The 14755-nt window shown below is 48.9% G+C and overlaps 2 protein-coding genes across 4 annotated transcripts; both read right to left on the bottom strand.

The window, feature by feature from the left end:
• Positions 1-4980: 4980 nt before the first annotated feature.
• LOC102909683 (zinc transporter ZIP2) lies at positions 4981-6990 on the bottom strand. 2 transcript variants are annotated; one of them, XM_076544922.1, is made up of 4 exons: positions 6740-6990; positions 6438-6568; positions 6159-6209; positions 4981-5750 (listed from the first exon to the last, which is right to left on the bottom strand). In XM_076544922.1, exons 1-4 carry the CDS (start codon positions 6852-6854, stop codon positions 5118-5120), a joined length of 930 nt encoding a protein of 309 aa, XP_076401037.1. In that variant the 5' UTR covers positions 6855-6990; the 3' UTR covers positions 4981-5117. The 2 variants fall into 2 exon arrangements, with proteins under 2 accessions (XP_076401037.1, XP_076401038.1); XM_076544923.1 differs by having other exon boundaries at positions 5616-5750; positions 6159-6204.
• A 1577-nt stretch (positions 6991-8567) lies between these two features.
• Mettl17 (methyltransferase like 17) lies at positions 8568-14755 on the bottom strand. 2 transcript variants are annotated; one of them, XM_042284828.2, is made up of 14 exons: positions 14609-14755; positions 14323-14476; positions 14104-14238; positions 12637-12718; positions 12350-12431; positions 12078-12151; positions 11517-11611; positions 11143-11213; positions 10754-10861; positions 10487-10558; positions 9835-9885; positions 9312-9404; positions 8884-9068; positions 8568-8806 (listed from the first exon to the last, which is right to left on the bottom strand). In XM_042284828.2, exons 1-14 carry the CDS (start codon positions 14684-14686, stop codon positions 8701-8703), a joined length of 1386 nt encoding a protein of 461 aa, XP_042140762.2. In that variant the 5' UTR covers positions 14687-14755; the 3' UTR covers positions 8568-8700. The 2 variants fall into 2 exon arrangements, with proteins under 2 accessions (XP_042140762.2, XP_006996844.2); XM_006996782.4 differs by having other exon boundaries at positions 10487-10555.

Raw genomic sequence — 14755 nt, 5'->3', positions numbered from 1 at the left:
ACGGGTATAGCTGCTCTTGTGTATTATGGAAGGGAAGACAGATCTTTGCTTGGTATCTGCCGACAAAGGTCATACTGTCAGCAGAGTAACTTTCACAACTGGGAACACATTTCACTTAAGTGTACCTGTATTCGCATACAACTACAGATGTTTCTGCTCCTCCAGAAATCTAAGGTAGGAGAAAAATGGTCTGCAGGAACCGGGGGAGGTGGGAGGCTTTGCTGTCCTAGATTGACCCTATTTTGTCCTGCCATGTTCCAGTTCACCCATGGAGACACAGTGCCCCCCTGTGGTCAGCAAGGTCCTCTGTAACTTTACCTGGCCCCTCCCTTTCCATGTATTACAGCCCCATTGTTCTTCATAGTTGAATATAAGGCTGTTCTGAAATCCAGGCATGCTAAGGACTCAGAGGCTCAGGGGAGCGCAGTACAATTTGACAGAAGCAGAGTTATAAAGTACCAGCTTACTCTCTCTTTAGATTTGGGATTCCTGTCTGAATCTTGTTTTATTCCCAAGGAATGTAAGTGCTCTCCAGACTTTAGGTAAGGTGAGAGACTACTCAGTGAGAACGAGGAATCAGAAGAACAAAGTGAAAAGGAGACTCACAGTTTTATATAGAAAACCTGGCGAGGTGGCGGTGGCGCATGCCTTTAATCCCAGCACTCGGAGGTAGATCTGAGTTCGAGGCCAGCCTGGTCTACAGAGTGAGTTCCAGAACAGCCAGGGCTACACAGAAAAATCCTGTCTTGAAAAACCAACTAAACCAACAACAACAAAAACCCACCAAAACTAACACACACACACACACACACACACACACACACACACACACACACACCTCATAAAGACATTTTTCAAGGAACAGTTGTGAGTGTCATAATGACATTTTGGTCAGCCCAATATATCTAATATGTGATGTTGGTTCCGTAAGATCCTCTTACAGATTCCAGAGCTTTCTTGGTTTGTATAGTGCATTCTCTAAAGTTTCACAATGACAAATAAACAAGAAAAAAATCATCTACTGTATGTTTCTCAGAACATATCCCCATCTTTAAGCAATTATGATTATACCAGCAAAACAGCGACATTACAGTAGGCAGGGGGAAGAAAAACATAGCCAGGGAAATACTGGAGTACGAGGCATCACTTTTTAAAAAGAGATGTAGGAATAGCTGGAAAAGACGGGTTTGGTGAGGAAATCAGGTGCCCAGAACAATGTAGCTTATTTTTAACCAGATCTCTCCGCTGGTAGACTCTAATGATGAGTCCCTAGGAAATGTAGGGCACACTCTGTGTTTGACATACGACAAAGGAGAGTCACTAAGAACACAAAACAAAAATTTATTCTACAGCCAGGACTTTGTAAGCATCCCCACAGACTGCCCCTGAGGCATAATCCATTTTGCCTTTCCTTTGCTAGCAGGAATGGGCTGCCCTGAGGTCAGCTAGCGAACTAGACGGTGTCCACACACATCCCACCCCCTAAGTCCTGGCAGCTGTTCATTGTATCTAAGAACAAGGGACTATCCTCTGCTGTGAGGGAGACAAGATACTCCACAGCTTCTTCAGGGAAGGACCAGGAGGCATGAGCTATCCCAGCAGAGTGAGTCTGGGCTTTAGCTCACCCCTCTCTTTCTGGGGTACTGGGGATCAAACCCAAGCCCTCACGCACATCAAGCTTTCAAACATGTGGATTCCTGGCTGACAACCTGCCCGGCTCCAGTAGACTCTCTCAACTCTGGTTTCTTTTGCATTCTTCACAAATTACCTTCTTGTGACTGCAGCATCCAAACCAAAGGAAAACTATCCTTCAGCCTCACAGCAAAGGAGAGGCAGGAAAGCTCCCAGAAAGGTTACTTCAAGAGACAGCGCATTGGTAGCAGAAACAGAAAGCTGGCTCTCTGCAGGAGGTGGGTTGGAAGCCTAATTCTTGAGTTTTCTCCCTAGGTATATACAAAATATACCAGGGAGTGACTGTGAGAGATGGACAAGTGACAAGTGTGAACTGAAGTTCCTGGAAAGAAGTTCACACATTGAACCTTCTACGAGGCTGATGAACTGATGGGAACTTACGTGACTGTGGAGAAGTTGGAATGTTGCAGGTCTGGTGCTTAATTACAGTGTGTCTTCGGCTCTCTTTAGCCCCCTAGATAGCTATTCATTATTCGCCTTTGGGTCTGACTTGATACCTTTCTGACTATCAGGTAAAATCTTTTGGGATGAATTAATAGATCACTAACTTTTGTTAACCCTGAAAACTAAGAATGTCATCAAATAGCATCTGAGGCCTTTGAAGTTTTGACTTATGACTTTGTCCTGCTACTATATTAAAAAAATGATGAATGCTGGGTATGGTCTTGCACCCCTTTAATCCCAGTACCTGGGAGGCAGAGGCAGGTGGATCTCTTGGAGTTTGAGGCCAGCCTGGTCTATATGGTGAGTTCCAAGCTAGCAAAGCTGCATAGAAAAATCTCTGACTCAAAACAAACAAAAACCAAACCATCAAAACAAAAACAAAAACCAACCAACTGATCCAAACAAAAGCAACTACAAACCACAAAGCTGTCACCATGGTGGAACATGGAATGTGGGGCAACCTCAATCTTTTCTGGGCCATAGCCACTCCTATGTGGCCCCAGAGAAAACTTCCTCTGTTTTACATCATCACAGGAAGGTGTGAAAATTGTCACACACACATTCCTGATTATCCCACTAGCCTGGATCCTCTTTCCTCCTCTTGAGGTCTCATGTTTCTAGTCATCCTCTGTTCTGGCCTTCCTAAGGCTGCACCAGCCGCCCACAGCTGCCCACCTTCTTTCTGCCGAGGTTCTTATGCCAGTTCCAATTCCGTGCTGTTTTCATTTGTGCTTTCTGAAAGCAGTCTGTCCTTCTGTTGGTCCAGACACTCTCCCTGGTGTTCTCCAGATGGAGCCACCCTCTAGCTTTATGTCTGCTCTTGACACAAGATTCTTCCAACTAAACACATGTCTGGCCCTGGTTGGTAAGAGTTTGGGGGGGAAAAGAAGGAAATAGATATGGGGAGGAAAGAAAATGTTGGTGGCTTTGGAGAAGAGGCCACAGGGGAATCCGGAGTTCCTGGGAGGGATGAGGACAGAGAGCTCATGACTCACCAGCAGCTTGAGATGTCTGATGGCACCAGTGGTCCAGAAACACTGGGAGAGCCACAGTGGGCCAGGACGCTTCTCCTTCAGGTTCCTTTCACATGTAGACACGTTCCTGTGATAGGGATAATTCTCTAGCTTCCATACAACCTCAGCTCTTTCAATTTACCCTGCCAAAGTTCTGGCAAGATCATTTCAATGTAAACATAGCAGGCCATGATGACGGGCAGGACAGCTCTGTGTTCCTGTGGCTTGACCAGAGCAGTACCAGCCATTTCCAGCCTCAGGATTCTGTTTGGTTTTACTCAATAAGACAATAACAAATCAGAACAAGAAAATAATTTATTTTAGCACCTTCCGGCTTGGGTCCCTGTAGATCAAAGACACAGCTGTCTGGACCGGTCCTTTCCAGTTTCTACTAACAGCATGCTGATTACTGAGCTCCAGGGTATTGTACAGTCCTTTGCACATTCCTTGCTTTGTCTGAACCCTGCCCACACACACCTTACTGAACACCCTTCCATTCAGCTTCCTCAATTATGCCGCACACTCTCTGAGCTGATCTGGGATTCTAACTTACAGGGTGAACATGGCTGTTTGGGGGGAAAACCACAAGGAAGGAAAGACTATATGGAGCTTTTCATCAGTTATAGGAAAGTGAGTTTTGAGGCCCCACTGGCTAAGAGATCCAACTATTTAGCTTTTCTGAATGCCGGTTTTCCCGGGTTACTAGAGGGATAATGTCGCTGCTGGACTTGTGCCAGTGAGGTGATCTGTGTACAAACCTTAGCACAGCACCTGTCACGCTGCAGGTGTTCCCTGCCGAGGCCAGTGCACTGGGGCACACACCAGGTTCTCCTGGGCACCTCACTACCTGCACCTACTGCTGGGAGGACACCAGGACAGTGGTTCAGGGAGGAGCTCTCCCCTGCCCCTCTCCTGGTTTTGCCCACCTCTTGCTTTCTCATGGATCCCTGGTTGTGGATTTAGATGTCTTACTTTTTCAGGAGGGGAATAGGGCAGAAAGGAGACAAAGACTAGACAAGAAGGATTCAGGAGAGTTTGTTCATGTTAAGGCTATTTGGGCTATCGCACTGAAAATCACAAGAAGGGGCAAACTGGGGAGGGCCAGTGAGCTTCAGGGCACATCTTTCCTTCCTCGTCTCTTCACCAAGTGTGAGGTGCCAGGCGAGGGCAGGGAGCAGTTACCCTGTCCTCCTCAATTCCAGGCTTTGGCTGCTCTGGGCACTGTCCTTAGTAGCAGCTGGTCAGGCAGGAGAAGGAAAGTCACTAGGTGCTTACAGCGCAGAGTAATTACCCTAGGTATTTATCTGGCGCCGGTCCCCCTCTGCAAACACTGGCTTTTAATCCTTCAGCCTATGGCAGCCAGAAAGAGAGAAGCTCAGAGAATGGCAAGAGTGTCCTGAGGCCACACAAGACTCGGTGTGAAAATAGGAACTTGGTGGGGATGGCAGGCAGGTACTGAGAGCGGGTGAGGTAGTTAGAAGGAAAAATACCTAGCCCCTGGTTTCTGGTTTAGACGCCCTTCCTCCTCTAAATGCTGCTCTAATTCTCGGCTCCCATGGGTAAGGGAACAAAGGGCTGTTGAAGTTTTAGCAATCCTTCTATGTCTGGGGGGAACGGCCTGTGACCACTGAAGTGACTACGGGTCCCAGTTCTACCCACACTCCTTTTCCCCTATCAGAGATGTGAATTACAGCGTGGTTGACGGGAAAGGGTAAATGGGCATTTTATTACACATCATAGCATCCCCGGAGTGATGGTCTTGACGCCAATGTTCCAGTTAAATAGGCACTCAGACAAAACATCCTTTCTAAGTCTTGAGCAAGAACAGGGTCTCACACATATAAAATCTGGGAGAGCCCGTGCCTAGTAAATGCTTAGTCTCACTGAAAAAATGAGGACCAAAGTCATTTAGGGGCGTCCTCAGGAGAAGCCATCCTAGATAGGTCCCTCAGAGCAGTGAGGAATCTCTCAGGCCCACAGTGCAATCAGAGCCATGAAGGCAAAACCAGCCGCCACACAGCCATACTTGGCCAGAGGGGCCTCAGGACAGGCCAGCTCCCGGGGCAAAATTTCCAGGAAGGTGACATACAGGAATGTGCCAGCTGCTACTCCCTCTAGTACAGCCTGGGCTAATCCCTGCGCTGGTCCTGAGGCCCCTCCAGTCACAGTCATCCCTAGGGCTAGGCCCACAGGAGACATGAGTGCAAAAGACAGTATGCAGAATGCGGCCCACCGTGTCCCGGTGCCAATCTTCAGCAGCCGGAGGCCAACACTGAACACCACGAGCCCCTTATGAGCCAGAACGGCAACACAGAGCTGTATAGTAGCGGCCACTGATGTCTGCAGTCCCACAGCTAGACCTTCAAACACGGAGTGAAAGGACAGAGAGAGCAGGAGGATGAGGGCGCGCAGGGGACCCCGTGAGGGTGAAGGCACAGGCGGATGCTTGTGGAATCCAAAGGCATGGGTCCCTCCCCATTCCTCTTCCTGCACGGTGGATCTTCCAGCATCCCCATGGCAGTACTGCAGTGCCAGCGACTCCAAAAGGAAGACGAAGAAAAAGCCCAGGGAGATGACGAGCTCTCCATAGGGATACTCCACCTAGGAACAGAAAGACGCCCGTGAGCCAGGAAGGGAAGGAGACAGTACCCTGGGTGGACACGGGTCAGGAGAGAGAAGACAACCGGGAAATGCGGCCACAGAACAAGAGTGGGAACGAGGCTGAGCAGGCATGCAGAGTGAGAGACCCCGAGGGGCTGAGGGGCTGAACGGCACCTGGCTTAGACACAGCGGAAACTAACGTGAAGTGTGTTAGAGGGTCCAGGGCAGGACGGACAGAGTAAAGCAGGAGCTTTCTCTGAGGGCCCATCCACAAAGGGTTAGGTTGGAGCCTTCTTTCTTTCCATGATTTGGGCTGAGAAGAGGTTCCTGGTACTCCTCACAAGCCAGAAGGGCAAGAGCAGTCCCTGGTTCTCTTCACTCTCCAGACAGGCGCTAAGAGATACTTACGGAACTGGAAGCGGCATCATGAGAAGAATTTCCCTTACTTCCTGTACTGTTCTGGGGAGACAGAGACAGAAATTAGACTGAGTCTGGGGCAGCGCCAGCTCCTGTCCCGCCCTTTCAGAATCAAGCTTTCCTTGGAAGCCCAACCTGACCACCGTCCACCCTTCTATCAACAGCTGCTGACCCATACGCTCTGTGCGCCGCTGCTTCCCGCTTCCCTCCCAGCCTCTGGTGATCATTTCTGGCCACATAGCCCCGTCACTTGATTTCTCTGCTACCCACCTGCACCACGAATTTCTCAATTTCTGATTCAATCCCCTCCAGGGCTTCAGCAGTCATATGCATCAACCCTGCTCCCAGAAAGACCCCGGCAGAGACGCAGCCCAGGAGGCTGAGAACTCTGTAGTGACGACCTAAGAAGAAAGCAAAAGTGATTCTTCAGTTAGCAACGAGATCAATGGGAATGAATGAAGAGCAACAGAGAGCACCCAATGTCTTTGGGGGCTGTGAGAACCCGAGCCAGATGTCAGGGAAGGGCTGGGTTAAGCCTTGGTGTAAGGGACAGAGACAGAGTCGGGCTATACCTGTAGCTGCATCCATCTGGAACCATTTGAAGCAGATGGGAGTGAGGCCACAGCCCAGGGTGAGAACCAGAAGGGCAAGCAGGCAGCCAATTTTTACTCCCAGCAGTACCTCCATCTTTGGGGTGTAGGATCAGCAGAGACCTCAGAATGACAAACGCAGTGAGCAGCAGTGGAGGTGACCCAAGTGGAGTGTCCCCTTGCGTGAATTCAGGAGACTGTTGATATCCTTTGTCCTGGACGGTCTGGGCTTCCACAGGCCTGGGCCACACAGCTGACTGGGGCTCAGCTCCAGTCACCAGCCCTCCCACTAACTGGAGGCCCCTCCCCTGCCTCCCGCCTCCCTGAGCTTCCAAACCAGAAACTCCAGACTCCCTGCCAGGTGTAGCTCCCTCCGTGAAATCTTCTCTTCAATGCTGTGACTAATCCAAGAGCTCTGAGGAGTCTTAGTTCATGTCTGGGGTTGATCTAACCTCAAATGGGACAATCTAGGGTAGTTACGTCCCAGCTAATTTATGTGTGGGGCGATGTGGTCCTGCCGCAGTCAGGACAGTTCATCTAAGCCTTCCATACTCTGCCTTATCCCAAGTCTTCCAGGCTGCTGTGCTGATACTTGAACTGAACCCTTTCAGAGAGGATTTGGGGCCACTTGAGGGTAGAGGGGGTGGGGCTGAGCAGAGGGCTGCCACTCTTCTGTGGGAACTAGAGAGTGAAGGGATTCCCCTTTCCTCTAATTCCAGAAAAATAGCTCCAGGCCTGGAAATCTCCAGAGGGGAGTGAAGATTCCTAGTGTTACAAAATAGATATAGTGTCCCTCCCCCCACCCCCTTTTTTTTGAGACAGTCTCATTGTGTAGATCTGGCTAGCCTGGAACTATATAGACCAGGCTGGCCTTGATAAACACAGAGATTCCCCTGCCTCTGATTTAGGAGGCATGGGCCACTGTGCCCCACCCGTCAGCACTCTGACTGTGTTGTTTCTGTAACGGAGCCCCACCAGGGAAATCGTCATTTGTTTTTTCCTGGTGTGAAAGTTTAAACACTCCTCTTTCTCTAAAGTTTAAAGAAACCCACAAACTTCAAACACAAAAAGCCCAGGCAGAGCGTCGTCTTTTTATGGCCAAGATAAGCTGTGCCGTGTCCCTGGTGCTAGTCACATAATTATCAACTGTTAACCTTGTCATTTTTTGTCACACAGGACACTGCACAAGCTTGCTGTGCTGAACCTCAGGTCGCTCAATGGTCCACCAGTTGTCCATCAACGCCAAGAGATCCAAGCACCTTGATTTTTATCCAAACCTGTGACGGTACCCACTTCCCCTTTATTGCTCATAATTCCGCTGAGCGAGAGTGCCCCTGCCCTCCTGGTGGGTTCCCTCCTGACCTTTTCGGGGGTTTGTTAACATTTCCTGCTGTGAACTGGGGTTGTTCTAGAAAGGAAACAGGAAAAAGGAAATAAACTAAATAAACAGAAGCATTCTGATGAGATCTAGATAAGGGTCGAGATGGCAGGTTTAGTTCTGAAGGGACCGACCTTGAGAGAAACAGGAGGCAAACTCCAGGGAAGGCTACCTTGGCAGAGAGACAGGGGTAAAGGAGTCAGCTAACTGCTAGTTCCCACTTACCAGGCCCACATAAGCACCAGCTGAGACCTGCTGAGCCAGTTCTCACAGGGCCTGAGGTGTCCTTCCCCACCAACCAGCCATCTTTCAAGGAAGTGTCTCTGGTAGAAGCAGAGAGGTCTCACTGACAGAGAGCTCAGCTTTCCCTTCATCATAGATAGGCCAGGACAACTACCCCCTGTATCTTTAAAGAATCATAAAATCCACCTCTGTTCTTAAAAAATTTATTATGAAAATTTCAAACAACTACAAGCACAGGGAGTACCAGCACTCTCTTCCTGGACACCAGGTAGCTTCGGCCTTGGCAGGGGTGATGGAGGGAGACACTTGTCACACATCCTTATCAACTCTCGGTGGGCTCTTCAGCCGGGGACAGAGGAGATGAAGACGGAGCAATCACAGGTAAAAGGTCTCCCCAGGAGCTGACTCGGGCACAGCGATACAGATCCCTACGGCACGGGAAAGAGGCATTAACGTGGGCTGTCGGTTCTTGTTACATTTCCCCAACCGGTTGTATCTCCTATACCTGCCATGCCGACGGGCTGTAACCACGGCATGCTGCATGTGCCCGTCTGGACAACAGAGGTGACAGTGCACGTGGCGAGGCCGTTTGAGGACAGGCTGGGTGATACGGGGCCAGCGATTAGCCTCCTTCGGAGAGCCCCTGGCCAGGATTACCATAGAGAATGTTTCCTCTTTTGGCTTCTTATTCTAAAAGAAGAATATAAGGGCTGTCTAAAGGTAACAAACCTTTTAGCTTCCTTCTGTGCCTAAAGTCCTTTCTCACAGTCTAGAAATCACATAGAGCTCCAGGTTATTCCAGAAATCCTCCAGCGCTCGCTCTCTCTCTCTCTCTCTCTCTCTCTCTCTCTCTCTCTCTCTCTCTCTCTCTCTCTCTCTCTCTCCTGTTCTCCCAGGCTATTCCTCCTCCTGCAGCACTCCGAGAACACATACCCAGCTGAAGGGGATCGGATGGTAAGCCTGGGAGAAGCTGCAGGCCAGTGACTTGGAGGCTGCCAGCTGAGGACAAGGGAGCTCATGAGGACACTGTGAACACACACAAGACGCATCCACGGTGTTAGGGCTGGGGAGAGGGCTCACCTGGCCAAGGTGCTCGCTGCACAACCCAAGGGCCTGCACTGGATCCTTAAATCCCACAGGGAAGGAGAGGACAGACTCCCGGAGGCTGTCTTCTGACCTCCACGAGCACGCTGTAGCATGCACACACGCACCCATATCGTACACACAACGAAACGTAAAATACATTTAAAAGTATCTAGAAATAAAGACTTTAAAAGCATATTAAAAATAATAAAGTGTCAATGGGGCCAGGAAGAAGGGCGCACAGGAGCGAGGGGCCGGGAAAGCAGCGGCAATCACCGGTAGAGGCAGGAAGGACAAAGGCGAGGAGGATGGCCGAGCTTCACCCTCTTGCTCTTCTCGACCATGAGACAGAACAGGAGGAAGTGGTACTTACTGGGGCAAAGACAAAGCCAGGCTGAAGGTCCAAAGGGGACTTCTCTTTTTCCTGCAATCAAGGAAATACAGCTGAACCTGTGGGCTCCACCTTCAAAATCTAACCTCTGCACGCGGAGAACCCAGGGCTCCTCACAATAAATTCTAATATTGACAAGCCAAGTTCGTCAAGTTAAGCCGGCCACAGCTCTAACGTGCCAACCAATGAACTGTCTTCACTACAGCAGAAAGGCAGGGACTTGGCACTTGGTACTACTGTCTTCTCCCATCAGCAACTCAAAAAACCCCTCATTCGCACACAATTCAATTTAGGATTCTATATCGGCTCACACGGTTTCATTGAGACAGGGTTCTGGCATCAGCAACACCTTCCATCAGGAGTCGTTAGCAAAGTAGTTTTTGAAAGGACCGAGGAGTGAGCAACACCTGTCTCCGAGGTACTTAACCGCAGCCTGCAGTGTGAACGCTGTCACAGACATGAATATGCATAGCTCCCAGGGCAACAGGTGCTGTGCTGGATTTGACCTAGAAATTCTCGTTGGCCAACCACTTTGCTTATCATGAGTCACCATTACAAATGTGTGACAGTCGCCAGCTCCCAGGGGCAGTAACAGTCACTTACGACAGAAAGGTGGAGGACGGAGGAACCTCACCTGGAGGACCAGGTCCCTGGCATCCATGAGAAGACGATGCCCAGCTTTTGTTCCGTTCTCCACCAGCACCTGCTTACAGACAGAGACAACAAGCAGGCTCTCTGAATCCCATGAAACAAAGGTCAGCAGCTCTGTCAGGGCACTGTGTAAAAGGAGATAGGTACCCCAGGGAAGTGCACAGAGACCTATAAAAGAGAAATACTACGTGATGATGAGAGGGCAAGGCACAGACCCACAGAACTTGAAGGGAAAAGGATTTCAACTCACCAGAAAATGGCTTGTCTTACGCCACAAGTTCTGAACCACCTCAATGCGATCACCCTTGCTTGGCAGTTCACTGAGGGCGAAGGCCGACACGACCACATCAAACTGGACCTGAGGACCCAGACACGGGACGCAACAGACCTGACATCTAGCCTCGGAATCCTCCTGACCTCAATATATCTCATTATGTAACCCAGCTTGGACCCGAATTAACGGTAATCCTCCTGCCTCAGCTCCTGAGTCCTGAGATTATAGGTGTGCACCAGGATGCCTAGTTTTAAATTTCCTCTACTGCTTCTTTGTCTTCCAACACACAATGATGGATTTCAAGGCTGCAACCACAGCTGTCTATCTGCCACACTATATCCGAGAAGAGCCTGCTTGCTACTTGCCTTGGGTGACACAGGAAGAAACTGTCTGAAAAAGACACCTGGGACACAGGGCTTCCCTGATTCTGAACCACCTACGGAAGAAAGATGCGGCAGCTAAGAGTGAACACGAACTTTACAGCCAGAAGCTTATACTCAACTAAGAGACATGCCTCAGATGGTAACACCCACCCAGAGGTGTAAGGAATATTAACAAGGTGGCCTACTAACCCCATCCAACCAGTCCGAGTCCCACGAAGGCCTCTAACAGTGTTTCACTATAATAATGGAAGGAGCCCAGAGTATCTTAATTTATAACTTTCTCCTCTATGTCCCAATAAAACACTTTCCTAATTCCCCCGATTTTTGGAAATCCCTGGATTAGAGCTTGGTCTCACCTTTTAGTAGCTTTTCAGCCAAACCCAACATGGCAGCTGAACTGTCCACACACACGTATTCACGGAGGCTCTGGCCCCAAGTACTGTGAGCAGCCCTGAGATGGCAAGATGAAAACCACCAACTTTTAAAACACACAGACATTCCTCCAAGAGACCCACCTGCTCTCCATCCCACCCCTGGGGAATCAGGACACTACATTCAAACAGATAAACTAAGAGTGTTATTTTCTTAGTGCATTTACAGCTTTTGAAATAAAAGGCAGATGATTCGAAAACCGACTTGTAGACAGAAAAATTTTGACTGGTACGTAAAATCTACTCTGCACACTAAATTGCTTTCTCTTTGAACCTGAGCACTGAGCCTTTTTCATGGGTTACTTCTTGAACTCTGACCCTAACACAGACATCGTCTTCTGCCTTGCCTAATCCAAGGGCAGCAACATTCTACATGCAGCCTTCTTGTTCTCTAGTATCCCGGTTTCTTGATACTGAGGCGGTATAGGAAATCTGACTCTCTGGAATTAGAACAGACATGGCTAAGGGGTTAAGAAAGCTATTTACCAGGCGACAGAACCAGTGCCGCATCCAAAGTCCATCAGCGTTTGTGGCTGGAACTCCGGAGTTCGAGCCTGGATCTGGAGAGTCAAGAGAAATACTTTGAGATGGGAAACATCTCAGTGATTCTAAGCCTTTCTCACAGAATTTTTTTAAAGGACAAATAGGATAAATCAATGTGCTCATAACATTCCAAGGACTCCTATCACAAAAAGACTAATTTACAGATAATAAAACCAATGATAAAAGGGTCAGGTGGGAAGCTGAGAGACTTGCACCTCATGGAAGGCCCTGAAAACTGCTGCGAAGCCACCGTCCAATCTGGCTGCCATATATATCAGACTCAGTTCCTCATTATAGCTGCAAAAATAAAATAAAATAACCTCAGCCCCACAGTGACCCCAGAAAGTTTAGGAAATGAAAAAAACTGGAAAGGACTCTTTTGGGTTTCACTTTCCAATACAGAACAGTGTCCAGGGTGCGCTCTCCAACACAAGGTGACTAATTCTCTCAGCGCTCCTCAGATTCAACATTTCTTCTCTGTACCCTTCCTGCCAGTCCTTACCTGAGTCTCTGCCAATGGTAGGTCGTCCTGCGCAGTGCCTGCAGTACTGCCCCGCGGAGTTTTTCCTCTGTCTGAGTCGAGTCTAGGGTGAGAAGGGCTGGAGGTGAGGACCAGCGAGAACTGGTCAGATCCAGTGCAGTACACTGCCTACCCAATCCTCCTCCACTCCCACCTGAGAAGGTGCTCAAAGCTCAGAGAGGCCAGACCCAGAGAAAACCTCGGGAGAGAGGAAACCACCACCGTAGCCAGAGTGTATCGGACAGTATCTTGCCTCTAATAAGTACTTTAGTCAACTTAACCTATCTAAGTTTTGCTTCATCGTTAACAGAAGTCTGATAAAAATTTAAAAAGTTTTACATTTATGTATTGTGTGCGATTAGGTCTGGGTCAGCTCTTACCTTCAACCATTTGGTAGAAGGTCATCAGATTTGGTGGCAAGGACTTTTACTCTGAGCCATCTCTCCTGCCCATACGATAAAAATTTAAAAGCTAGAATAAGGGCATTTTTTATGGACATTTTCACTTCCCTCACACTTAAGAGTGAGACGCTTTCAATATTCCCATAGAAAGGGGCTTGAAAATCTAAGTCTCATGATGTGTTGAGCTCAGTACCACATAGTAAAATTCTACAAATACCCACTGCAGTGGTTTGACTGAGTACGGGCCCCATCGGTTCATTGATTTGAATGCTTGGTCACCAGAGAATGGCACTATTTGAAAGGATCAGGAGGTGTGGCCTTTTGGAGGAAGTGTATCACTGGAGGTAGGCTTTGAGGTTTCAAAAGGCCATGCCAAGCCCAAAGTCTCTCTCTTTCTTCCTCTGCCTGCAGATCCGAATGTTGAACTCTCAGCTACTTCTCCAGCACCATGTCTGAATGCATGCTGTCAAGCTCCTCACCATGCTGACAAGAGACTAAATCTCTGAAACCGTAAGCCAGCTCCAGTTAAAATGCTTTCTTGTATAAGAGTTGCCATGGTCATGGCCTCTCTTCACAGCAACAGAACACTAAGACAGCTACTCTGAACCAGGTATTGTGGGGAATGCAGAGAATACAAGAAGAATAAGGTGCAAATTTGCAATATTAAGTTCACAATCTTGAAAATAACCTGAAATGTAATCATTTTCTACTCCTGAAGTGAGTTTCAGTACTTACTAGCCAGCCACCCAGACGGCCTTTATTTTACCTGAATCAACATGTAGTCATAATCTTCCGGACTTGAAGAGGTAGAGAAAAAAAAAAAAAATCAAGAAAACAAAAAAAATCCAAAGATCGAAATCTCTGACCTTTATCCAATCTCCAAGGGCAACCTCTGGCCCAGTCTACCTTCCGATAGGCATCGGATAACAACTGCTGTTACTACATCAAATAAGAAACAACAGCATTGATCTGAGCGATTTAAATTATTCCTTGCCCCTAACTTCTCACTGACATTTCAATCTGGTTTACTTTTCGTCTTAAATCCTACCTTGGTTTTCCAGGAACTTTTTCTCAAGATCCGCAGCGCGTCTCTGCAGCTCCTCGGGCTCTACGGGCAAGTGTCGGCTCCAGAGATAGTTGCTGAGTGCCTGCACCTGCTTCTCTATACCGCGGACGGGTTTCTCTGTGGCCACAGATGCAAAGACCCATCACTACGTGCTGGCCTCGTTTTGTCTCTTTGGTCCCCCCCCTTCCCGCAGTTTCTCACCAAGAAGCAATAACTGCGCGGCGTTAGCCAGTGCTTGCGGCAGCCGCACGTGCGGAAGACGCAGGATGCCGGGATGCTTACGATGGGGCTTCTTCCCCAGAAAATCGGAATTGTTGTCTACCTGGGACACGCCGGGCACAAGGGCAGCGAATGCCTGCAGACCGCGGAAAGAAACAGAAAGGGTGCAGGTGCTTGCTGCGGGAGGCATCGCCGAGGTCGCTCCTCCTCCGAGGGATGGCTCTGGAGGAAACCCAGCTCTTTGCCAGAAGAGGAAGGATGCACTTACTCGGGACTGGGGTCCTCGAAGGCTGCGGCACGATCTGCAGCACGTCAGTAGAAATTTCACCTCCTTGGCGGTAGCCATGGCTGCAGGACACACCGGAAACGGAAGTGCACGTGCCTGTGACCCTCAGCCCAAGTAGCTAAAAGCATC

The sequence above is a fragment of the Peromyscus maniculatus genome, chromosome 9 (genome assembly GCF_049852395.1).
Source record: "Peromyscus maniculatus bairdii isolate BWxNUB_F1_BW_parent chromosome 9, HU_Pman_BW_mat_3.1, whole genome shotgun sequence".
Classification (NCBI taxonomy): domain Eukaryota; kingdom Metazoa; phylum Chordata; class Mammalia; order Rodentia; family Cricetidae; genus Peromyscus; species Peromyscus maniculatus.
The sequence above is the reverse complement of the archived record's forward strand: the minus strand, read 5'-3'. Positions and strand labels throughout refer to the sequence as shown.

Coding starts and splice junctions, on each gene's coding strand:
- LOC102909683 (XM_076544922.1), bottom strand. CDS start 6,854: ATGGAGGTACTGCTGGGAGTAAAAATTGGCTGCCTGCTTGCCCTTCTG. Junction 6,569..6,739: donor CCAGATGGATGCAGCTACAG/GTATAGCCCGAC, acceptor CTTTCTTCTTAG/GTCGTCACTACAGAGTTCTC. Junction 6,210..6,437: donor TTGAGAAATTCGTGGTGCAG/GTGGGTAGCAGA, acceptor CTGTCTCCCCAG/AACAGTACAGGAAGTAAGGG.
- Mettl17 (XM_042284828.2), bottom strand. CDS start 14,686: ATGGCTACCGCCAAGGAGGTGAAATTTCTACTGACGTGCTGCAGATCG. Junction 11,612..12,077: donor GGCACTGGTTCTGTCGCCTG/GTAAATAGCTTT, acceptor TTGCCATCTCAG/GGCTGCTCACAGTACTTGGG. Junction 10,862..11,142: donor TTCTTCCTGTGTCACCCAAG/GCAAGTAGCAAG, acceptor CTGGGTCCTCAG/GTCCAGTTTGATGTGGTCGT.